Source organism: Ricinus communis, chromosome 10 (assembly GCF_019578655.1).
Source record: "Ricinus communis isolate WT05 ecotype wild-type chromosome 10, ASM1957865v1, whole genome shotgun sequence".
NCBI classification, from domain to species: domain Eukaryota; kingdom Viridiplantae; phylum Streptophyta; class Magnoliopsida; order Malpighiales; family Euphorbiaceae; genus Ricinus; species Ricinus communis.
In genome coordinates, this window is record NC_063265.1 from 11,021,491 (window position 1) to 11,046,535 (window position 25,045).

Genomic DNA, 25,045 nt, shown 5'->3' on the forward strand with positions numbered 1-25,045 from the left:
GCTAACATATCACTAGACCAAACTAAGTATAGTTTATACTTAGTAATTCTCTTATTTTCCTTTAAGTCCAAATCTAATGAAATGAGACGGTGATGTGCCTTTTCTCTAAATCACTCAAACTAATAACGCAATCTAGGTTTCTTATACCAGCATAGATTAAAATATAAATGGTGTTTCTAATATTTTTAATTTAAAAAATTTTATAACAAATATTATTATTAAATTGATATATACATAATATGAACCTATCAGCTACCAGAAACCACTTGCCCAGTTTTTTATCTATTTTCAATTCTCTAATTAAAAATATTTGACTCTGATAAGATGAATCTCATAAGAATATAATTAAATATGGGTGAATTCGAATATAATTTTTGATATTTGTGGATTCAAATTGTATATTTGCAGATAGCATGTATCCATTTAATATTAATATTTTATTAATATTTTTAGTATTTATTTAATTAATTTATACTTTATCAATTTTATATCTAATTAGTGTTTTTGCCTCATTGTAATGCATCATTTTATTAATTTAGTTTTTATTTTTTAATTTTATTATTGATACTATTTATTATTTAAATTTATTTATATAAATAAATTTATGTGAGTAGAACATTCACTATGTATTTAATACCAGTAAAAATATATTTCAAATTTGAGCAAATCTAGATACTACGCAAATAGAATTAATTAAATTTAGGCTGGCTATGGATGAGAAAATTAAATTTTTAACATATTATAAATTATAATTATATTCTTAACGAGTTGATCTCTTATCGTACGAATTCTCCCTACTATGATTTCTACTCTTGTCCTGATAAACAGAAAAATTTTGACTACTCGTAATTTATTACATATAAATAATTCACATATTTAAAATTATATGTGTCGCTTACTGAATGTGGAATATGTTAGACAATAATAGCGGGAAACAAAAACGTAAAAAAAACATAAGCTGAGGGGTTGATTTTTGGTGCCATCTGATGTGTATGAAGTTTCAAGAATGAAAGTGGAGACATGTGGAGCGATGGAGCCCACATGGGGAGAGCAAGTTTGTCAAACAATGAAAGTCAGCAGAGCCATGTCATGATGAGATTGATTAGGGATCAGAGGGGTATTAGATAGGCCCCCCCAATTCAAACCCTCTCTCCTCTCTGTACCCAAAATTATTATTATTATTATTTTTTTCTGGGACATTTTTGGATATGTCAACTCTTGTAATCTCCATGTGCCCTGTTTTAAGAACTAACCTATTTTCTATATGAATATAGTAATCCAAATTGAACTTTATTTTAATGGTTTTTGTCTAAATTGGATAGGTTTTCTTTTGCATATACAACAGGCAAAGACATGTGATTTCCGAATCTAAAAACAGCTTCATTAAACGCAGCTGTCATCCGAAGAAGAAGAATAATAAGAAATTATTTAGAAAATGAATAAAACAGGTAACGTGTAATAATCTTGAACATTGATGTGAAAAAGTAGATTAATTGACTCTGTGGTTATTTTGCTTAACTGACTGACTGTAAGAGATCTTATATGGGAATTTGGATTCATTTTGGAAAACAAAAAGAAGAAAACGGAAATAAAGGATCTAATTGATTCAAAATACTTTTTCAAATTTGACAATGTAATGATTATAATTGTGAAACGCTCATGATTTTATTTATCATTTTGGCACTGAAATTAAGAAACACGATTGTCCCCTTAGGAGGGAAAGGCCAATTTCTGTATATATACATACTTAAACTAAATAAAAATATGTTTTAATTTCACAAATATCTATTTTTCTTACTAAAATATGTTTTAATAGAATTGATACTTATCAGTTTATTAGGTTAATATATATAATTTTTTTTATAAATAATATACAAAGAAATAGTTAAAAAAAAGAAAATTAAGCTGATAGTGTTTTAATCACTGAAAAAAAAATAATAATAATTACAGACATCAGACGATCTAATGTTTAAAAAGAAAAAAGAAAAAAAGTCTTTTTCTTTTTAATCTTTACCGGAAGAAAGTGGGAAAAACATGATTTTTATATATGTGTTTATTATCCATTCGTTCAAATGATATATAACTGATTGCCTTAAACTTGGACATGAGTTTAACATTTGTATGCTCAATTATTTGATAAGCATATGTATGGAAAGAGGCTTGCTTTCTGCCCCAATATTCTTAGAGTAAATTAACTTGGCAAGTAGCAGCTCCAATAATCCCGAAAGAAATTAATTTGCACACTGTTAATTCTTAATTTATGCATGGGGATGTTCTTAAGCCCCACAACATGTACGGTTAATGATTACTCATTTTCATGTTTATTTTATCCATGAGTTTCAGGCCTATAGAATTTAGATGAAGCATTTTGATTTAGCCCATACTGCAATAACAAACTAATTTACTCTCAGAAAATATCAGTTTTATTTATTATTTAAATGATTAAAATATTTAGCATTACTGAAATTAAAAATTTACCATAGTTTTTTTCTTTTTCTTTTTTTTTCTTTTAAAGAAAAGCAAGTTAATGCCACATATTTTCTGTAACAATATGTTATATTGTATTTTAGATTAATTGATCCTTTGATATTATTTTTTATAAAATGAATTTTAGATACAGTTTAAACCCATGACATATTTTAATAGCATTAAGCTAAAATTTATTGCTTTCTCATATGAAAAAAAAAAAAATGTATTAATGGGATGGCAGAGGATTATGAAGGAAGGAGGGCATAGGGAACAAGAACATAGGTAGCAATTAAATTTAAGCTCGAAAAACAGACAAAACACAAAAAGCAAGAGGTCGATAAGGACTTTGGTAATCTGGGCCCTACTCCTCCTTTTTTTTTTAGAAAATGGGGCCCATTGCCAACTAATCTCAACACTCTGCTGTCCCCTCGTGTGGGCTGGGCCCCACCCAACAAAGCCAGCCCACTGTCGCCTTCACCATCAGACCCCACACGTGTGCAAACCTATCACAGGTTAGGTAGTTCACCCGTCGCTGCTCTAGCTTCTTCTGCTGTTAACGTCTCCAACTAATCTAACTCAGGCGCCACACGTGTGGACATTAACTGTTTGAGTTCCTCTTGAATGTATTACATTTTACAACACTTCCGAAAAGAATTTAACAACAAAATTAAAAAAAAGATCTATAATCCTTACAAAAGAGTACTCTTTCTAGTCCTTGCGTCCTTACAACAGGACCACTTCCTTTTCATTTTCTTTTTTACCCTTTCTGGTTTTAAGTAACGAATTCTAATTATAATTCAAAAACGGTAGTGAGGTTTCTTAATATTCTGCTTATATATGCTTTACGAAAAGTTTTCTCTGTACAAATATCAGATTTATTTTACAATTTTGGACGAGATGCAAATAGGAAATTGCTAGTGTAGTTTCCATGGGACAGGTTTATTGTTAGATGGAATCTTAATAGATTATGAAGGTGAGAAATGAGTAGTATATATGTTTCATGTCTTTTCTTAGAAGTTGGAGACAACATTTATATGCCTGTTCGATTTTGTATTTATTGTATGATATTATTATCGAATGCCAATTAGTATAATTTGTCAAATTTCACCAAAATCAAATTACTGTATCCCAACATATAATTAATTAACGTCCATTTCAATTGAAATCAACTAATGCGCAGTTAACTCCTGTTCTTTTCCCGTTAATTTTGATGGCGACATAAAATCAAATTGTCTACAAATTCAAACCATTATCCAAACTCATAAACACGACAAGATACATATCTTTTTCATTGGTCCGGTGCATGTATTTATTATTTACTAACTTTGATCCTATTAATACATCTCAATCAATAGTTAAATACCCTTAAAAGAAAAAGAAAAGGGCAAAGAACTTGAATTATTGATCAAGCAAATGTGACAAGGATGATCAGTGTTACGTTAATCACAAGTACATCAGGGAAACAGCATACAAAATAATCATTTTCCTGAAACATTTATTAAATATACATAAGTTAAAAAAAAAAAAGCTTGAAATCTAACATACATATCTTGGCATTTAAAACTTGAACGTGGCAATGTTGAGTTCACGAGCGGATTGTCTGCCTCGTACTCTAACATGATTTAATTGAGAGACAGTGATTTTGGTACAATGACTTTCAGATGCATGCATGTATGTCAATTTTTCTACCTAAGAGATAGAAAAGAAACAAAAAGAAAAGGAAATTGTAGAAAATAAGAAAAGAAAGTTTCAGTTCAACGTGGGACTTCAACCATCAAGTTATATACTCAAGATAAAAAGAGGTTTCGTTTCTTTTTTGAAATGATTTCCAAAAGTTGTTAAATGTGAAATTCTCTTTTTATTTTTTTCATGAATTAAAGAGTAAATTATTTAATACTTGAAATCTAATTCAACTGGCAAGAAATGTTCGTTTATTAGAGTGAGAGATCTTCGATACACATTTTCCATATTAATTGACGATACCAAAGATACGACAAATTTTGACCAAATAAACGAAGTTACTTTGATCCGTTATTCGCAATAATCATACTTTGGTCGAGACATAATAAAAGGATTCATGCGAGCACAAAGACGCAAAATAGCTATTTTTGAACTGTTTCAAGCAAATGCGCATTCGCCCCCTTTTTTGGATAGAATAGACAAATCTCTTTTTTTTTTTTCTTTTGATATTTTCGAACTGATAAAAACAATGTTTATAAATTGAATGTGTAAAAACGCAGAATTCACAATTTCATATTATACTTATACAGAAAAAAAAATAAAAAAAAAGTAAGAAAAAAGACGAGGACACAAAAGAAGACGACAAAAGAGAAAAAAAAGAACTCGGATAGAAATAGCTGAAGCCTAGGATAGCATTCTTTTTGCTCAAATAATAAGAGGTTGTATTTTAGTAACCCAATCAATTCTTAGAAAATATATTATATTACCTTTATTAATAGTAGCTAAAAATTGCATTCGTAGACTATTTTTTCAAATTCCCGAACGATCGGAAGATTTAAAGGATTGGAGTAGAGAAATGCATATTTAATAAATAAAAAAGTTATATATCTTACTCTTACATAGACATAATATTGTCATTCTCTTTATGGGAATATATTGGGCTGATTATCCTACTAGGAAAACTCCTCCTTTTCTTCTTTCCTTTACAATTCTAAAATTGATATATTCCATTGTTGTTTGGGATGGTTCTCTCAAAATTACTATTCTCCCGTTACCTATACAGTTGATAGGGGATTCAGTATATTGTAAAGCAAACAAAATAAAAGAGAAAAAGTCGTGTCAATTTGTTGGGTGCAAATTCAAAAGCAAGAGAAAAAGTAAAGGAAAGACGGTAATTTCAATATTTTTAATTTCTCTTTTATTGGATGAGGGAATTATTTTGAGAATAACAGTGACAATAAAATTAAGAATATACTTGAAAAATATCTTTCTTTCCCTTTTTTTCTCTTTTTTCTCATTTATGGAGGCAAAGATGATGAGGATTAGGTCGGGTGTGATTATCAAGGGACCCATATTGGTCTAGGGGTAAGAGACCCAATACTTTGATGGAATGGGGTCCAGATTGGCTGGCCATAATTGGAGGATAGACCCTAACCAGACACTGTAAGTAAAAAACTCATAATTAAATGTTCATAAACCAACAAATTAAAAGGAAAAGAAGAAGAAAGAAAAAAAAGGAAAAAGTTGGTGGACCCTTTGTGTTTTTGCTGCCTTCCAAAAGGAATTTTTGGGCACATTTGGCATGAAACTGAGACACCTTCTTCTTAAGCAAAAGAAATGGAGTTCAGGTTAGAAGCAAGTTCTATTCATTGAGGACCATTTTGCTTAGATACGTCGGTGCCAAATAGATGCATATATCCTTCACTTTCTTTTCTTTGCATCACAGTAGCCGAAAGTTGTTCATCCCTCAGACTTAAATGGTCCATACTCCACACTTGCATCCACTTGTAAGGGCGATGTCTTTTATTTAATTTTTCCTTTTTTTTTTTTCTCTTTTAATAAATTTAAAAAGAGATGTTAACACTGGTTAAATTTGAAATTGAAACTTCATTTTATTTGATTCTATATTCCATATTATTTAGTCGCTTACAATACTATTCATTGAAATAAATTAATTGTTAATCATTAAATAATATATTAAGATTTGATCTTGATAAATGGGGATAAGGATATTGCATTAGTGACTATGGTTGCATCCATATCTCTAGTGTCTGTATGTGGTGGAAAGAAAAGGAAGCCAAAAGAGAAGCTCCTCAAGACTCGTTCATAATGATTGTCATCTAACCAATTGTTAATTTTTAAGTGGTTGATTATGGTGGAAACACTCTAAGGCTATTTAGAATATAAACTTTAGTATATATATATATATATATATATATATATATAATATTAATGGATGCTAATAATTCTTGGCATCATATAAACATTTAGCTAAATCAATTTTTTGTGATCGATGGTTTAGCCAAAGTTTCAACTAACATAATCAGAGATGAGAATTTGCATATAGATTTTTGTTGGATGAAATCATAGACATGGTGTTAGCAATGTCAACTACTCCCAACAAAGCAAATCAAACACTTTCAATTGATTACCATGATGAATAAATACTTCAACCAAACACATTATTATATCTTATCACAAATTATTAGGAACTGTCCTAGCAGAATTGCACTCTTACAAGTTACAATGATTCGATTGACAAAATTTATATTTATATATATATAAGAGATGGTAAATGCCTAATGCTCCATTGTTTATCGCCATAAATGTGCATGTGAACATGTACAATTATTATTAGTATTTGTTTGGTATGTTGTTTTACTATTTACAATTAGCAATGGATACACAGATTGATTTTTGTAATTTCACAATTTGTTTTACATTAACTCCATAATTGTAGCTATGACTTCAATGATGTTACTACCTTTTTCTTCCATTCATTAAATCCCAATAGCAACATAGACTATATAGTAAAAAATATAGATGTTCTCTTACTAATTACTCATTATAAGTAAAATGCTGTTAAGTCTTATAAAATATAGAGAGGTGAGTCTGTGATATCACTATTTTTGTTTGGTACCCATTAATCATAGCTGGTCTGGCCTCCTAATAAATGAAAATAGTAATGAAGAAACAGCTAACAATGTCGAGGAAGAGCAGAGCAAAGGCTCATGGAGCTTGACCATACCCACAATGTTAAGTATGCCCTGAGGTTACGACTCGAATTAAAAGCCCTTAATAAGGTCGCACACCCTTTGCCATGCCCTGCCCCGCCCTGATCATCAACGACAATCCATGTGGGACCAACTCACATGGGCTGCACTCAACCTCCATTGTTTTGATCCAACGGTTGATCGTGTCTCCACGGGGAAATCATGGAGTGCATCTTAAATCGTTGGATTGGGAGCCACGGTCTTCAATACGGGCGGCTAAGGTTTGTCCCAAGCTTGTCCCCAGAATGAAAGGACAATTTGGTGTTCGTGGGACAAACACACTTAGCTGCCATTGTCCGAATTTCTTGCACTCAGATTCCTTCTCCCACTTGCCTCTGTGTTCCCAATTCCACCACTCTCTCTTTAGGCCTATCTATCTCTGCCACTTTATAAGATACTGTATGGCCTATCTCCCAACACAAGCTAATAATCAAGAGAAAAAATATATATGTATTACTTAAAATTAATTAATAGAGCATTCATCTAATTTATTTTTGATTATTATATACTTATTTATTATATGGATTATTCATGGTTGCTTTTCTTAATCTTCCATCTAATTGACATACAAGTTGTCAATTATCATTTGTTTCTCATTGTCGGTTTTATATTTATACATACATATAAATTATAGCTGTTGTAAATAATTAAATTCTTAATAGTATACTAATTATAAAAATTATATACTTGACTTAAATAGTAAAGTATTTTCCTTAAAAAAGAATAAAAAATTTACTATAGAAAATGAGTATATGTATTGTATAACACTTGCATAAAGAAAAGATAAAATAACATTTCAAGTATAAAGATTCCAATATTATCTATACAATTATTATTATTATTATTATTATTATTCAATTTTTCCATGGATGCTTTAGATATGGAAATGTATTTGCCATTTAAAATTTGTATAATTAAAAAGAGAGTCCTTTTAACAATAAAAATAATAATAATAAAGATAGAGTTGTACGCACGCGCTATGAGGGATGAAGATGGATGCATGTACCCTTGCCATAAGCCATGTCCTCTGCCTTTAATGGACTAGCTTTCCATCTATAAAATACTTTGAAATTTCCTTAGCCCTTCAAATATTTTCTCTCTACCTTTCTTTAATAAATCTTTCAATCTCACCGGCCGGAAAACAGAAATTACAAGAGTTCACATCATCAATCCAAATCTCAAGCCCAAGTATTTGAAAATAACAGCTCCGTCTTTACACATTCAAGATTTGTGTTGAACAACAAGCATTATAATGGCTTTCGAAAGAGATGGTGATCTTAACCTTGAGGCAACAGAGCTCAGATTAGCTCTACCGGGCACCACCGCCGCCACCGAAGAGTCTCATGTTACTGCTAAGTGCAACAAAAGATCATTTCCTGACATGAATGACGATCGCTCAGAATCAAGAAACAACTCTAATGTCTCTAATGACAAAAAGGGTGACCAAGAAACTACTTCTCCACCCACCAAGTAAGCCTTCTTCTTCGCTTAAATATAACATATCAACATCAACAAAACCGGAACCGAATCTAATGTATTGCGTTACATAGGTTCCTATGCATGCGTAATATTTTTGACTTGATGGAGGGACTAATTATATAGGGTTGATAATTTGTTGTGTAGGGCACAAGTGGTTGGATGGCCACCAGTCAGATCTTACCGGAAAAACTGTTTTCAGGCAAGGAAAACAGAGGCTGAGGCTGCTGGAAATGGAATTTACGTTAAAGTTAGCATGGATGGTGCTCCTTATCTTAGAAAGATTGACTTGAAGGTCTACAAATGTTACACAGAGCTTTTTCAAGCTTTAGAGGACATGTTCAAGTTCAAAGTTGGTAAGCATCTTACATATATATATGCATATACACACGCACACACATATCCTCTATTTATTAAGTATAAAAGTTGATCAGCTATTAGAAGAATAATATAGATCTGAATATTAAATCAAAATTTCGATCATCAGGTAAATTTTCTGAGAGGGAAGGCTACAATGGGTCAGAATTTGTACCGACATACGAAGATAAAGATGGTGACTGGATGTTGGTTGGCGATGTTCCATGGGAGTAAGTTCCTTTTCTCTCCAACTTATAAATAATCTTTAATTTTGTCAGTATTAATGTTTGTTACTGTTAAATCTTTACATGATCAAACTTGCAAACAACTGACGTTTTTTCTTCTTCTTTTTGTAACGTGCAGTATGTTCATTAATTCTTGCAAGAGGTTGAGAATCATGAAAGGATCAGAAGCTAGAGGCCTGGGTTGCGCTGTGTAAATTAATCTTTCATAGACATAGTCCCAGCAAGCCACGTAGTAAACAAAAATCCAGAGCATCTTCATGAAGAACTAGAAAGCCAGAGCAGGCTGAGTTCTCCGCCGCGGAGAGACATTAACCTGGCCGAGATGTTTATCCATATATCTCACAACAAACAAGAAAACAAAAATCCTGGAATTCTCTTTTTTTCTTAAATGGGAATTCAAAGTCGGCAAAGAAAAACTTGTATATGGAGATCACGTTCACAGATCTGCATGTATAGTTTGGTATTTTTAGTTTTGCTTCGAGTTCATGGAATTGTACAAAAGAAATTCATGACAAGTTTTCACAATTTTTTTTTTTTTGTTCATGTAATGGTGAATGATATTTTTACATCATAACCGAATTATGATGTTGCTATAAATTAAAATCTTTTTTTTTTTTTTTCTTTTCAATTTGGTGCTTGATCCGACAGACTTTGTATTATTGATTTTTTTACTGTTAATGCTAAAGGTTAAAGATACATATAACAAAAAAGATACAAATTAAAGAAGCTACTTAATTAAGATCTGGCTTTATCTTTAAATTCTGCATATTATTTTGTTTGACATTTGGAGAATTAATGGCTTTTAATTTTGTGATTTGAATTCTTTTTAAGTAAATCAAATAAATTAAAAACTGAATTGAAAAAATGGGTACCTAAATGAGCTTAAGTAAAGTAGCCTTGGACTTTTACTATTATGAAAAAAGAAAATGCTATTAATTGTTTAGGTTAAATAAGGATTTCATAATCATTATTGTTGTCGATTTTATAATTGCTTTAGACAAACTTCTGTTTAGCTATGGGAGATGGAAACTTTTTTATTTTATTTTAAATTATATATTATGTATATTAAAGTTCCAATACACCGACATTTTAAAATCTTTGCCTTCATTAACTAATTATGAAAAAACATGTTACTCTCAAAATTTGTGCCTTTTTTCTTTTTATTTTATTTTTCTTGGGTTTTAAGTATCCAAAGCAAACTGAGGAAAACCCTAAAATAATGAGGATGTTTTATTTTATGGACGGGCCTGTTAGGGATGCGTCGACAGAAATGGCTTCGGGCTTATTAACAAAATTCAAGACTGCAGGTCGAATTTGTTATGGACCAACTTACTCTTCTTTGGCCTCAATACATATAATTTTGGAATTAACAAAAATAAAAAGATTATGTCAATTTTTCTAGAAAATATTTTAAATTTAAATAGCTTTTTATTTCTTCAAAATTATAACTAAATTTTAAAAACAAGTTTAGCGTATTTTTTGTACAACAGGTTGAGTTTTCATTTCATTTGTTCAAAGTCTACTTTTTTAATTTAAAATATTATTTAAATAAAAAATAAAAGTTTTCTAAAAAGTAAATATATTTCAAAAATTATATAATTTTCTATAAAAATGAAAATAAATTCTTGAAATTTATAAAATAAAAATATAAAAAAATATCTACAAGTAAAGAAGCACATAATTTTGAATGTTTTCACGAGTATAAAGAGAAAAAAAATCATACCATGAATAGAAAAATGCAAAATTTTCCTTTTATTTTTTTCACTTTTAAAACTCTTATAGAAGTATATATTAAGTTTATTATATTTATAAAATAGTATAATTATTATTAATTTAATATGTATTTTTATAATATTAATTATTCAATTAATAAATTTAGTACACATTATTAGTATTTATAATTAGTATATAAAACTCCCACAAAAAAGTTGGTATATAAAATTAATTTTTAGTATTTTTTTTCAAATTTTTTATATATATTATATATATTTTGAGACATGTATTATATAATTTTAGTATACATTTAACACAAATAGCTAATACTTTAAATTATTTGTTGAGATTTTGATATCCATTTTATATTCTACTATATAGATTTTTATTTATCTAATATTTTGAGCTTCATTAATAAAATTCATCTATTTATATCAACTCATCTTAATAGAAAACTCAAATAAAATGACTTTTCAATTATTAATTTATCGTAATTGAAAATAGCAATCTTACTATTTAAAAAGGTAAACTAGAAAAAAGAGTGAGAAGAGTATATCTTTATTATTTAGAGTTTTACCTATAGACTTTTAAGATAATTTTTATAAATAGTTTTAGCAGCTTCTTAAAACTTTTGATATTTCTATCCTAGTTCCTATTTTTTTGATTACTTTTCCATTTATATCTTTTCAATTTTTATATTTAAGCCTCACACAATTTTCAATTTTAATTTCAATTATTAAACTTTTATATATTTTAATTCATATATTTTATTTAGCTTTATATAAATATAAAAATTATTCATCAACATAATCTAAATACACATATCAAACAATTATATATTAAAAATAAATATAAACATTAAATAAAAATTTATGTATAATTTATTTTATAATATATATATATAATTAACATGCTATGTTATAAGAATTAAAACCAGTGTATATTTAGAAAAGCTCTAATAGTTTTAATAGTTTAAAAAATCTAAATCTTTGCAATAGTTTGTTATTTTAGTCAATTTTTAAAAAATATCAATTTATCTATAATTTTGGCAATTAAGTGTAATTTTAGTCAAATTAAATTGTTGGTCAAAGTTAATTAACGTGAATGATAACGTTAACGTAATTTAAGAAATACAAAAGTCAAAATTAAATAACGTGTATAAATAATGTGATACTAGAATTTATCGATTTGGATTTTTTATGTAACACCCAGAATTTTTATATATTTAATAATGAGTTTTTATTTAAGTTAATTTTAGCTTTAATTTTTTATTCGGTTTAATTGGAATGATTTAAATATAAATTTTGAATGTTCATGTTCGATAAATAAATGAATTATTTTTCCATATCCAATTAGTTTGATTTTTAAAGAGTTAATTAAATAAATTATTTGAGGAATAAATTATATTTTTAATTTAGTTATTCAAAATTTTCCCAAATGCATATTTATATAAGTAAAATTATATATTGGAAAATTATGGTAGAAATTGTAAGGGATGTTTTTATAAAAGAATTTTGGAAAAAAATTTGTATTATAATTGATTAGTAGTATTAAATTTTAAGTTGGAAATTGATTATTTAATTTAATTGTGTGTTAGGACTAAATTGGAAATTTATTTTGGAATAAGGATTGAAAGTATAATGTTATTTTTATGGGGTTTTAATGGAAATTTGTGAGCTTGGTATTTTTGTAAATAAATATGTCGGCCAGGGGTATTTTTGTAATTGTGTATTTTCAATAATTTGGATTTGGCCCAAATTAAATAGTTAGGGGCTTAATTGAAAGGCTAAAAAGAAGTTTGGGGGTTAAATTGGAATTCTGCGGGATGAAATTGTAAGTAATTAAAAAGTTGAGGGACCAAATTGTAATAAGGAAAAGTTCAGGGGTCAAATGTCGATATTGAAAGGAATGGAATCGGGGAGAGAGAAAGTAGATCGGAGAGAGAGAGAGAGGGTGATGGCCAAAGAAGAAGAGGAGGAAGGCGGCGTCGTCGTGGCGGCTGGCCGTCGGAGGCGGTTAGCCGAGGCGGCGTGAGAACGGCGAAATCGCGTGGGAGCGGCCCGGAGGCCGTCCGGCCGTTCCGTGATGTTGGCGGGTCGAGTGGCGATCGGCCTTCTGCAAGGGCTCTCTTTGGCGGCAACGCCTGTGGTGGTCGGAGACGGAAGATCCGGTGGAGAGAGAAAGTAGGGGGCAGCCGCGTTTTGACTTTTCCGTGAGATCCGGCGGAGGATGGACGATCGGAAGACGTATCCCGACTCTCCTCGAAGCTTTCGCGATGGCACCGGTTTTGTGGCGATCGGGCTTCGTTGGCAAATCGACGGTCGAGATCGTCCGCAAATCTCTCCGGATGATCGGGTGTCGGATCGGAAAATCGAAAGCGAGGATCGTCGTCGGTAGCGTCGTTGTGAGTCCGATGGTGTGTTCGGATCGTCGATCGGACTCCCGTGGCCGGTAGTCGACCGAAAGCGTCTCGGTAATTTTCTTTGGCCCGTTAATTTTAGAAATTCTTGGTTTAATTGTGTCTATTGGATTATATTGAGTATTTGATGATTTTTGTGAGTCATAAATAATTGTCAGTTTGCCTGCCATAATCGTGTTTTTGTGCTGTGTGGCGGAGTCGGGAAATAGTGAAGTTTGGGGATCCGACTCCTACTGTTTGAATCGTTAAGTATTTGGAGTGTTTTTCTGCCAGGTCCTGGACCCGTTTTTACGGGGGGTAATGTTCGTGTTGTAGGGGAGGTTCGCGATTTTCGGTGAGAATTCTCCGAGTCGAGATTCTTAGACAGTCGATCACAGGAGTCTAGACCTAGGATTAAAGATCGATTGTTTCAGCGTTTTGATAAATTGTTTTCCGTGACTAGATTGTCCGTTTGTTCGGCTCGCTCCAACCGAGGCACCGGAGCAGAGCTAGGAGGTCGCCTAATTCTGTGAGTTAAAGTCATATATCGCTTATGCACGTGTCATGCATAAAATTTGATTTGCTACTGTGATTATTCATTTGCAATTTTAATTTTTCATTTAATTATTATCATTATTTTCTTGATGCTTTTAATTATTATTTAAATATGTTTTTCCTTTATCACCAATTTTAATATTGCATGATGACTCAGGATGGGACGGCAGTAGAACATAGGAGTTGGATGAGTGTTCCAATATAATATGAGAGAGATAGGAAAAGGGTAAAGAGGTAAAAATTTTGAGAAAGAAAGATTAGGACCTGCCCTGGTCGAGCATCGCTCTCTGGGCTTAGTAGAGTGTGGTTGCCGGAGTAAAGGTCCCTGGTCGAGCATTGCTCTCTGGGCGCCGGCTTATTTGGAAATTTAAGTGACCAGACTGGAGGTAAGGTCCCTGGTCGAGCTATGCTCTCTGGGCGCCAGTCTTATTGGATAAGAGAGCCGAAAGGCTAAGGCTGAGAGTTAAGTGATCGGACTGGAGGTAAGGTCCCTGGTCGAGCTTTGCTCTCTGGGGCGCCCGATCATTGGAATGAGAGGTTTGAGATGTTAGAGTTGAGGTTAGTTGAGACATAAGTGTTGAAATAAATCGAGATGTTAGAGTTGGGATTAGGGTTATATTGAAGTACTCCGTCCCGTTGTATGTGGAATAATTTTTGTTTAAGCATGGCATGACACATATGTCTTAACATGACAGGTATGGTTCGTGTGATTTATTAATTATTTTTAAAATTAAATGAATGTGATATTGAAATGTTTGAAACTGTTTTAGATATATGATTTTAACTCACTCTAGACCGGTCTCATTTCTTATTTTTAGATTTGTATTTGTTAGTTCTCTCGCGACTCTTATTCAAACTCCTTCATCATCGGGTGATGTATTTGATTTGGTATGTAAATTGGTAAATCTTAGATTCTCCGCAGTAGTAATAGTAGATGTATCAGTTGTAAATTTTCTGTAGTTTTCGGTCTCGCCTAATTGTTCCGGCAGACCGATTAAATTATGTAGAATGTAGCTATTAAGATAATTTACGGTTTTAATAATATTAATTTGAAATGAAATTTGTTTAAGTCAGTGAGTGTCAGGCTTACTACGGGTTTCAGTGGCCTTACGCCTACCCATTCCCTAGTGCCGGTCACGGGCCCACGGGTGGGGTCGTGACATTTTATATCTTAGTAGGCGTTTATGCCACTTTTTACGCTGTTTAATTTTGATAAATAACTCAATTAATTTAAAATTATATTCAATTTGCTAAATTGATAATTTTTTAAAAAATTTATTAAATAAATATTTAAATTATCTCGACTATTAGGCTTTTAGAAAATTAGTTTATCAATATTATTTAGAATATTATTTTCTATTAAAAAATCTCTATTTAATTAAAAATAATAATTTATTAGTTAATAAATAAATATTAAAAAATTATAAATTACATATCACTATCTATATTATCTGTAAAAATAAATACAATATCAAAAAATAAGTCTTTTTGGTCAAAATATATGATATATGTCAAAATAGATTTTTATGTCTTAGAATTTACATATAAATTAATTTAACAATTGATATGATATAAAAATATAATTTTAATAATTAAGATTATTATATAACTAAGAAAATAATTTATTTTATATAAAAATTATAAATTATGTATCATTAAAAACAAATTCACATATTAAAATTTTTCTTGTTTTGGTAGGATAAATAAAAGTAAATGAAAGAAAAGAAAAAGATGAGGTGGAAAGAATAGTTATGAAGAGGACCCACACCACAATACAAGAAAGTTGGATGATTTATATGTGGAAGTAGCTCGCGCATATCACCTTCACTTGAAAGAGGAGAGGAAAGGGGGCACTTTAAAATTCCGCCTCCAAATCCAATCCGCTCCAGTTCCAAATCCCATCATTTTCTGTCTCTCTCCCTCCTCTCTTTATACTAACGAATCAAATTACATACAACGCAAACACAAATATAAGAATTCCATTCAAACAACACGGAACTCAAAAACCCTAGATTATGCAGATCCAGTAAGAAAAGAGGAACATTTTTCAATAATTAAGACAAAGAAAGACTCTTAACTTTGGTTACCTTGAACCATCTTTAATGGCGGAGTTAGGGCAACAAACGGTGGAGTTCTCAACTCTCGTTAGTCGAGCTGCAGAGGAGTCTTATCTTTCTTTGAAAGAATTGGTTGATAAATCCAAATCTGCTGAGCAATCTGATTCTGAGAAAAAGATTAATCTTTTGAAGTTTTTGGTTAAGACCCAGCAACGCATGCTTAGACTCAATGTTCTTGCTAAGTGGTGCCAGCAGGTCAGTTGCGCTGTATTACTGTTTTTAATTGTGATTTCTAGGGATTCTTTTTCTTTAAATTCAAGAGAGTTGCATGGTTTTTGGGTTTTAATTTGTTGACTGACATTTGAGAAAAAAGTATCGTTCTTGGTAATTTACTATAGAGGTGATGAATTTTGTGTTTGTTTGACTTTAAATTGTTTCATTCTCGCGGGGTCTTTGTTGACTATAACTGCTAACCAAATGGTGCAAGCAGGAATCATCATTTGGTCAGTTATGGAAATGAAATTTGAAGTTAGGTTTATTGATATGAACTGCTAGTTATTATTTTCGTTTGGCCTTTAATATGGGGAGCTTGCTGGAATGCATATGGTTAAACTTTTATGGAACTATATCTGGCTTCTAGGAAATTTAATTGGATATTGTTAAGATTTCTTGAATAAAGTTGTTCTGGCAAGACAGAAAACTTTAGCCCTTTTGTCTTTTTGCAGAAAATATATCTACATGAAGAATATTTTCAGGACGGAATTTTTTTTTTTTTTTTCTTTGGTGATTTACATAATTATCTGCTGTTTGATTACATTGTGAGATTCAGTTGGCATTTATTTCTTAGCACTAGGAGTACATTTGATAAAATCTTATTCTTTTTGCAATATATAAGCCTATGAAATATTTTGGATCCATAAGAATTCATAACTTAGTTGTTTCCACATATATATTGTGGTTATAACTCACATCCATTTCATGCTGGTAAACAAACTCGATTTATTTCAAGAGATAAGCCTGTAGTGTTATTAACACGCCTCTATTACATGAGTCACAAGACAATGACCTATGTAGTTATATTGCTGTATTGGAGTACTGGGTGAGACACAATAGGACAATATTGCAAGAAGACACAATGGTCTTTATATACTAATTGATTACTTTTAAAATATCATCCTTGACATTGCTTTTAACATCTGGAAGTGTAGAAGATTGGTTAACATTTTGGTAGAAGGAAACAGAAATTTGAGAGAAAAAATGATTTCTGATTCCATAACTGTATCATCCAAGTTCAGTGCCCCCTAACAGCATCACAACTGTCCTATTTTTAACTATTTTTCCTGGATTATGAGAATTCATCCCGTTTGTGGAATTCTGTGATCTATTTACTTTGCTTAATGTTATGATCCTATGCTTGACAAGGTCAATTTCATTTAAAATTTATGTTCTTTTTTCTGTTGTCTGTTTTTCTTCAGGTTCCTTTGATTCAATATTGCCAGCACCTGCAGTCTACCTTAGCAAGTCACGATACATGTTTTACACAAGCTGCAGATTCATTGTTTTTCATGCATGAGGGGCTACAACAAGCCCGTGCTCCTATTTATGATGTTCCATCAGCTATAGAAGTCCTTCTTACCGGATCTTATCAGCGTTTACCAAAATGTATTGAAGATGTAGGTGTGCAGAGCACATTAACGGAGGAGCAGCAGCAACCAGCTCTGAAAAAGTTGGACACAATTGTGCGTTCTAAGTTACTTGAAGTTACGTTACCGAAGGAAATATCTGAGGTGAAAGTTTCTGATGGTACAGCACTGCTTCGTGTGAATGGCGAATTTAAGGTGTTAGTGACACTTGGTTACCGAGGGCATCTATCAATGTGGAGGATATTGCATTTGGAATTACTTGTTGGTGAGAGAAGTGGGCTTGTGAAACTAGAAGAATCACGACGGCATGTCCTTGGAGATGATTTAGAGCGCAGAATGGCTGCAGCAGAGAATCCATTCATGATATTGTATTCAGTTCTCCATGAGCTTTGCATTTCACTTATTATGGATACAGTCATAAGGCAAGTACAAGCACTCCGCCAAGGAAGGTGGAAAGATGCAATTCGGTTTGAGCTGATATCTGATGGCAGTACTGGTTCTACACTACTGAATCAAGATGGGGAAACAGATTCTGTTGGTCTACGAACACCCGGGTTGAAAATTATGTATTGGCTAGATTTGGACAAGAACTCTGGTACATCTGATTCAGGATCATGCCCATTTATAAAAATTGAACCAGGACCAGATCTACAGATAAAGTGTGTTCATAGCACTTTTGTTATAGATCCAATAAATGGTCGAGAGGCAGAATTTTCCCTTGACCAGAGTTGTATTGATGTTGAAAAGTTATTGTTAAGATCAATATGCTGTAACAGATATACGCGCCTGCTTGAAATTCAGAAAGAGCTGGGAAAAAATGCTCAAATATTTCGTGCTGCTGGTGATGTTGTACTTCAATCGTGCATGGATGAAGCTGATGTTGACTACAAAAAGGTTGGCTCTCATTCATCTTGTGACTGGTTGTTCCATGAGTTTTAGAGATTTTTCTATAAGAAAATATTGCTACATAAATGGTGAAGAAACATACCAGTTCAGATTTTTATTCTTGAGTTTCCTACAGCATATCGTAGGTTTTGATATCTTTTTGAACTGATTTTTTTTTGGTTTTAGAGATGATTCTTCTAGTGCTTCATGTACAATATTCTTGAATCACTATCTCAAATTTATTGATCACAGTTGAATTTTTCTTTTGTTTTTTAATTTGTATCTGCAGAAAGAAACTAAGACCGGTGATAGAGAATTTGAGGGACAGGAAGTATTACGTGTGCGTGCCTATGGCTCATCATTTTTTACGCTTACAATAAACATAAGGTAGGACTGCCATACTTTGACCACCGGCCAACCCCAATCCTGACCCATGCAAAATTTGCCATTTATCTCTTGGCTTTTCTTTCTTCTTCCCTCCTTATCTGTGTTTGTGCATTTGCACATGCCTGTATGACATTGACATAAAGTACTAGTTGTTGTGGAGTTATGATTTCATAAAGGAATTGAGGGTCATTATCTGATTTGGTGCTGGAAAATAAAACTGAAAATGCAGTAAAGAATTCTCAGTATTGAGCATAGTATGTCTACGTTGGAATTCTTTTAACTCTCTAAAAATAAGAAGTAAATGTTGCTCTGCTTTTGGCATAGACCACAGGCAGAGAAGTAGACATTTCTGTTATAAATGATGTTGTATGAGGGGTAATGATACCGTACCGTATATTCCTAATTTTCTGATTTTCATTTTTTTATACGCAGGAATGGTCGCTTTCTTCTCAAATTATCCCAAAATATACTCGCGGCTGAAACTGTGACAGAATATGAAGAAGCTTTAAATCAAGGAAGTATGACTGCTGCTGAAGTTTTTATCAACTTGAGAAGCAAAAGTATTTTGCATTTATTTGCTTCTATTGGCAGATTTTTAGGCCTTGAGGTAAGCGTTGTGGCCTTACTCTTTTCTTCTCCTCTATGTTTTCTCTCATTTCTTTTAATACGTCAAATATTTTAAACAGAAGGATTCTGGTATTACATTCTGAATTACCACTAGTTAATCATATACACCAGTGATGAGGCTCTATTACATGAATTTTTCAGGTATATGAACATGGTTTCACTATTGTGAAAGTACCTAAAAACCTTTTGAATGGTTCGACCACATTGCTAATGGGATTTCCAGATTCTGGGAGCGCATACTTTCTGCTGGTGCAACTAGATAAGGACTTCAAACCTCTGTTCCAGTTGCTGGAGACACAATCAGATCCATCTAAAGGTCATTCTTTTAATGACTTGGACAATGTGATGCGTATTAAAAAGATTGATGTTAGCCAGATGCTGATGCTTGAAGATGAGTTGAATATGAGTCTACTTGACAGGGGAAAATTGAATGGCCTTTTAGTTAATGCTCGGGGTTCCAATCAGACTTCTGAGCACGGCATACTTTCTGAGTTCAGTCTTGAGGGTCCTATGCAAACTGTAGGCTGTCCTCCATCAAGTTTTTCCTATGTTGTTGATGAAGTATTTGAACTTGAGAAAGGATTGTCTGCACCTTCATACCCACTTCAGAATCTTTCTTCTTTCAATGCATCTCCTGCTTCTCGTTTTGGCTCAGTATCAATGAATCTTCATACTGTTAAAGCTGGAAGTCCCTCTCCTAAGTGGGAAGGAGGTCTTCAGGTGTCTCAGATGAGCAATATTGTAAAAGTCTCAAGCACATCTCCCCATTATAATGGTTCATTATATCCATCAAACAGCCTGAAAGGCCCTGTACATTCTGTTTCATTTAGTTCACCATCTCCTGGTCTGGGAAGGAATACAACTATCAGAAAACTACCAGCTTCAAAATCTGATCAGGACTTGGCATCTCTTAGATCTCCGCATTCTGTTGAGGTTGGTTCAACTTCATCAATGGATGAAGATCATCTGAGACTGCTGAATGATACATCAATGGATGCTTTATCAGGAAGCAGACCGCCCCGCCTATTATCTCCATCCCAGTCAACTGGTTCTCGAGTCTCCACACCAGGTGCAAAACCCAGTGGTCCTAGAAGTTCCCCTACTGGGCCTCTAGGTGGATCAATTAGAGTCCCTGGCACAAGTTCATTAGCTACCACTCCCGTATGTAAGATACATTCTCTTATTTTATTCTGTTCTTACCTTATATTGTTAAATTTTGACTGAAAATGCACTCTTTTTCAGCCCAGGCTGCAGGAGATAATGCAATCTGTCATTTTCCTGGTCATAATGTCTCTAAACATGATAAAAATCCTAGAAAAAGGACGGTGTCAGATATGTTGAATTTTATTCCATCTCTCCAGAATATAGATGCACAGGTGGGATTTGCTAAGAGAAGGAGAACCTCGGAATCAGTTCACTCTCAGCAGCACTCAGCGAAGATTCTTATATTGCCGGAAATAGCCTTTAAACATGAAGGATACAGTTATGGGGATCTTATTGCTGAAGCAAATAAGGGGAATGCACCTTCTAGCATTTATGTTTCTGCGCTTCTTCATGTGGTTAGGCATTGTTCACTTTGCATTAAGCATGCCAGACTAACTAGCCAGATGGAGGCATTAGAAATTCCATATGTCGAAGAGGTTGGTCTAAGAAATGCCTCCTCAAACATATGGTTCCGACTTCCGTTTGCCCGAGGTGATTCATGGCAGCACATATGCTTGCGGCTTGGTAGGCCTGGAAGCATGTATTGGGATGTCAAAATTAATGATCAGCACTTTCGAGATCTATGGGAGCTTCAGAAGGGAAGCAGTGGCACTCCTTGGGGCTCTGGGGTTCGTATTGCCAATACTTCTGATGTTGACTCCCATATCCGTTATGACCTGGAAGGTGTTGTACTGAGTTATCAGTCTGTTGAGGCTGATAGTATAAAGAAGCTAGTGGCAGATATTCGAAGGCTTTCTAATGCTAGAATGTTTGCCCTTGGAATGCGCAAGTTGCTTGGAGTAAAACCAGATGAGAAATTAGATGAAAGTAGTGCAAACTCTGATGTAAAAGTGCCAGTTGGAGGCAAAAGTGTTGAGGCTGCTGATAAGTTATCTGAGCAGATGAGGAGGGCATTTAAAATTGAGGCAGTCGGACTAATGAGTTTGTGGTTTAGTTTTGGATCTGGCGTCCTTGCACGATTTGTTGTTGAGTGGGAATCAGGTAAAGAGGGATGCACAATGCATGTCTCTCCAGACCAACTATGGCCACATACCAAGGTAAGTGCTGCTTTTACTTGTCCCTTTCTTCACTGTACTTTTTCTTCTTTTGCTGTTTGTTCTATTAATCACCATAGTTGTCAAATCTGGATCTTAATCATGAATTGAGATCCTAATTTGCAAATCAAGAATTGAATTTGAGGATTTGATGCTAATTCCCAAAATTAATTAAAAGGTATGCATTTATGTGAAACAAACTTTGCACTTCAAAACATGAAATATGAATTAAGTATGTTATTAATTCCCAAAATTAATTAAAAGGTATGCATTTATGTGAAACAAACTTTGCACTTCAAAACATGAAATATGAATTAAGTATGTTATTACATAGTCAGCTAGGATGTTATAATAAATAGATATTTCAAGAACAAGGGAATGTAAAGAAACAATAAAGTAACTAATAGTAAACAAATGGGTAGCAGTAGCAGCAGTGCAGTAACAAATAAAATGAACAAAAGAAGTCCTTTGCAGTTGTCATATCTCTGGAATTTCGTGTTTTGTACAGTTTTTGGAAGATTTTATAAATGGTGCCGAGGTTGCATCTCTTTTGGATTGCATTCGCCTCACTGCAGGACCATTGCATGCTTTAGCAGCTGCTACTCGGCCTGCACGAGCTGGTCCTGCTCCAGGGGTCCCTGGTGGAACATCAGCTATTGCTTCTATGCCGAAACAGGCTGGGTATGTACAATCTCAGGGGGGTAATCCTAGCAGTTCAACTAATAATGTTAGTCAGCCAATTGCCGGCCCTGTGGGAAACACTGTTGCATCTACTGGTACTGGCCCTCTTGGGAATCATAGTCTTCATGGTGCTGCGATGTTAGCTGCTGGTGGTCGAGGGGGACCTGGCATTGTTCCTAGCTCACTGTTGCCAATTGATGTCTCTGTTGTGCTACGGGGCCCATACTGGATTCGAATTATTTATCGCAAGAATTTTTCTGTTGATATGCGATGCTTTGCCGGGGATCAGGTCTGGCTGCAGCCAGCAACACCACCTAAGGAAGGGCCAAAAGTTGGAGGATCACTGCCTTGTCCACAATTTCGTCCTTTCATAATGGAGCATGTTGCTCAAGAATTAAATGGTTTAGATCCGGGCTTTGCTGGGGGACAGCAGCCAGTTGGGCTAGCAACTTCTGCCCCCTCAAACCCAAGCTCAGGTTCCCAATTAGGTGCTAATGGAAATAGAGTTAACCTCGCTAGTTCTGCAGCACTGTCTAGAGCAGCAAACCAGGTTGCTGCTCTAAATCGTGTTGGAAATGCTGTTCCTGGTTCTTCAAGTTTAGCTGTTGTGAGTGCAGGATTGCCTATACGTAGATCCCCAGGTGCTGGTGTCCCTGCTCATGTGAGAGGAGAGTTAAATACAGCCATTATTGGTCTTGGCGATGATGGAGGGTATGGTGGTGGCTGGGTTCCTCTTGTTGCTCTTAAGAAAGTTCTTAGAGGTATTCTTAAGTACCTTGGAGTACTTTGGCTATTTGCCCAGTTACCAGATCTTCTGAAAGAGATCCTTGGATCAATCTTGAAGGACAATGAAGGTGCTCTGTTGAATTTGGACCAGGAACAGCCGGCCTTGCGCTTCTTTGTGGGGTAAGATAGTAAGGAAAAGTTTATTTCTATGTAGTCCATTCTCTTTCCAAATCAGTAAAGGAGATATTGATTCTTCTCGTCTTTGCTCAGTATCGAGTCTTCTCTTCCATTTGATTTATCTTGAGCTTTGTCATTAGTCATTTGTGTGTTTACATGCATCACTAAATATTTAGAGGGGTAACTCATTCACCATTTCTTTGATTTAATTGCATTTCTTTCTGCAGGGGCTACGTGTTTGCTGTTAGCGTTCATAGAGTTCAACTTCTTCTTCAGGTACTCAGTGTAAAGCGCTTTCACCATCAACAGCAGCAACAACAGCAACAAAACTCTGTTACTTCTCAAGAAGAACTGATTCAATCTGAAATAGCAGAGATATGTGATTATTTCAGTCGCCGTGTAGCATCGGAGCCATATGATGCATCTCGTGTTGCGTCGTTCATTACCCTTCTCACTTTGCCTATATCAGTTTTAAGAGAATTTCTGAAGCTGATTGCATGGAAGAAAGGAATGACTCAGGTGCAAGGTGGGGAAATAGCTCCTGGACAAAAACCCCGTATTGAATTATGCCTTGAAAATCACGCTGGACTAAGTGAAAATGATAACTCCGAGAACTCATCTGCAGCTAAAAGCAATATACATTATGATCGGCCCCATAATTCTGTTGATTTTGCGCTGACTGTTGTCCTTGATCCTGCTCTTATTCCCCATGTAAATGCTGCTGGTGGTGCTGCTTGGTTGCCCTATTGTGTTTCAGTGCGGTTGAGATATTCATTTGGTGAAAACACCAATGTAACTTTCCTTGGCATGGAAGGAAGCCATGGAGGCCGAGCTTGCTGGTTGCGGATTGATGATTGGGAAAAATGTAAACAGAGGGTAATTCGAACTGTGGAAGTAAATGGATCTACGACGGGAGATGTTGCTCAGGGAAGATTGAGAATGGTTGCTGATAGTGTGCAAAGAACGTTACACATGTGCCTCCAAGGTTTGAGAGACGGTGGTGTTACTGGAAGTTCTGGGGCAACATGACCAAGTGATTCTCTGCTTGCAGCATAGATCTCTGATATACATGATGTTAGATTCTTTCCTTTCTGATTTGTGTAGATTTGGCTGTGGCTTTTTTCAGTTCTAGGTTCTACAATTTTGACGCTGGAGAAACTTGCAGATATGGTGATGTGATGGGAAACCACGGCCAGAAGAGGTCTTGAGACAGTTTTTTAAGATATTGACAATGTATGCAGGGCTTTTCTTCTGGTTGTATTAGCTAATCTAATCCTCTGATCAGTAGTAGCATGTACAATAATTTAATTTTTGAAGGTAAAGAGGTATTGTAGCTGTGGCTTTTCCTTTGTACAGAAATCACACTAACTGAGTGGACAAATGTTGTAAAAAAAAAAAAAAAGAAAAAAAACGCTCGAGATTCTGACAAATGCGTTTTATCTTCTCTGTTTTATAGTGTTAAAAGGCAAGTACGACCTTTTTGTGAAAAGAAATTTAAATTGGCCAGTTTAATCCATGTCCTCGGTTGGATAATGCTGGTGCTGTGTTCTGTAAATTAACATTCCTCCTAAGTTATTCCATTCTGCCATTTTTAATTGCAAAGGGCTTTTGAAATTGAAAAGGACTCTACAAATGGCAGAATGAATTATCAGAATGTG

The 25,045-nt window shown here is 33.7% G+C and overlaps 2 protein-coding genes and 1 long non-coding RNA gene across 4 annotated transcripts; 2 read left to right on the forward strand and 1 right to left on the reverse strand.

The window, feature by feature from the left end:
• Nucleotides 1-7,026: 7,026 nt before the first annotated feature.
• LOC125368696 lies at nucleotides 7,027-8,315 on the reverse strand. Its single transcript, XR_007214457.1, has 2 exons — nucleotides 8,177-8,315; nucleotides 7,027-7,625 (listed from the first exon to the last, which is right to left on the reverse strand). It is a non-coding gene; the product is annotated as an uncharacterized LOC125368696 (long non-coding RNA).
• On the forward strand, nucleotides 8,283-9,908 carry LOC8269331 (auxin-induced protein 22D). The gene is made up of 4 exons (XM_002531243.4): nucleotides 8,283-8,672; nucleotides 8,826-9,034; nucleotides 9,166-9,265; nucleotides 9,399-9,908. Exons 1-4 carry the CDS (start codon nucleotides 8,455-8,457, stop codon nucleotides 9,472-9,474), a joined length of 603 nt encoding a protein of 200 aa, XP_002531289.1. The 5' UTR covers nucleotides 8,283-8,454; the 3' UTR covers nucleotides 9,475-9,908.
• Nucleotides 9,909-15,745: 5,837 nt separating this feature from the next.
• On the forward strand, nucleotides 15,746-24,903 carry LOC8269332 (mediator of RNA polymerase II transcription subunit 14). 2 transcript variants are annotated; one of them, XM_015726672.3, is made up of 8 exons: nucleotides 15,746-16,258; nucleotides 17,479-18,540; nucleotides 18,821-18,918; nucleotides 19,351-19,525; nucleotides 19,687-20,710; nucleotides 20,788-21,806; nucleotides 22,312-23,390; nucleotides 23,615-24,903. In XM_015726672.3, exons 1-8 carry the CDS (start codon nucleotides 16,049-16,051, stop codon nucleotides 24,414-24,416), a joined length of 5,469 nt encoding a protein of 1,822 aa, XP_015582158.1. In that variant the 5' UTR covers nucleotides 15,746-16,048; the 3' UTR covers nucleotides 24,417-24,903. The 2 variants fall into 2 exon arrangements, with proteins under 2 accessions (XP_015582158.1, XP_015582159.1); XM_015726673.3 differs by having other exon boundaries at nucleotides 19,687-20,706; nucleotides 20,793-21,806.
• Nucleotides 24,904-25,045: the final 142 nt, after the last annotated feature.

What these genes read in the sequence shown, in the direction of transcription:
- LOC8269331 (XM_002531243.4), top strand. Translation starts at nt 8,455, where the DNA reads ATGGCTTTCGAAAGAGATGGTGATCTTAACCTTGAGGCAACAGAGCTC. An exon ending in ACTACTTCTCCACCCACCAA is followed by an intron (nt 8,673 to 8,825) that starts GTAAGCCTTCTT and finishes TTTGTTGTGTAG; the next exon opens with GGCACAAGTGGTTGGATGGC. An exon ending in CATGTTCAAGTTCAAAGTTG is followed by an intron (nt 9,035 to 9,165) that starts GTAAGCATCTTA and finishes TTCGATCATCAG; the next exon opens with GTAAATTTTCTGAGAGGGAA.
- LOC8269332 (XM_015726672.3), top strand. Translation starts at nt 16,049, where the DNA reads ATGGCGGAGTTAGGGCAACAAACGGTGGAGTTCTCAACTCTCGTTAGT. An exon ending in ACGCTTACAATAAACATAAG is followed by an intron (nt 18,919 to 19,350) that starts GTAGGACTGCCA and finishes TTTTATACGCAG; the next exon opens with GAATGGTCGCTTTCTTCTCA. An exon ending in GCCTTGCGCTTCTTTGTGGG is followed by an intron (nt 23,391 to 23,614) that starts GTAAGATAGTAA and finishes TTCTTTCTGCAG; the next exon opens with GGGCTACGTGTTTGCTGTTA.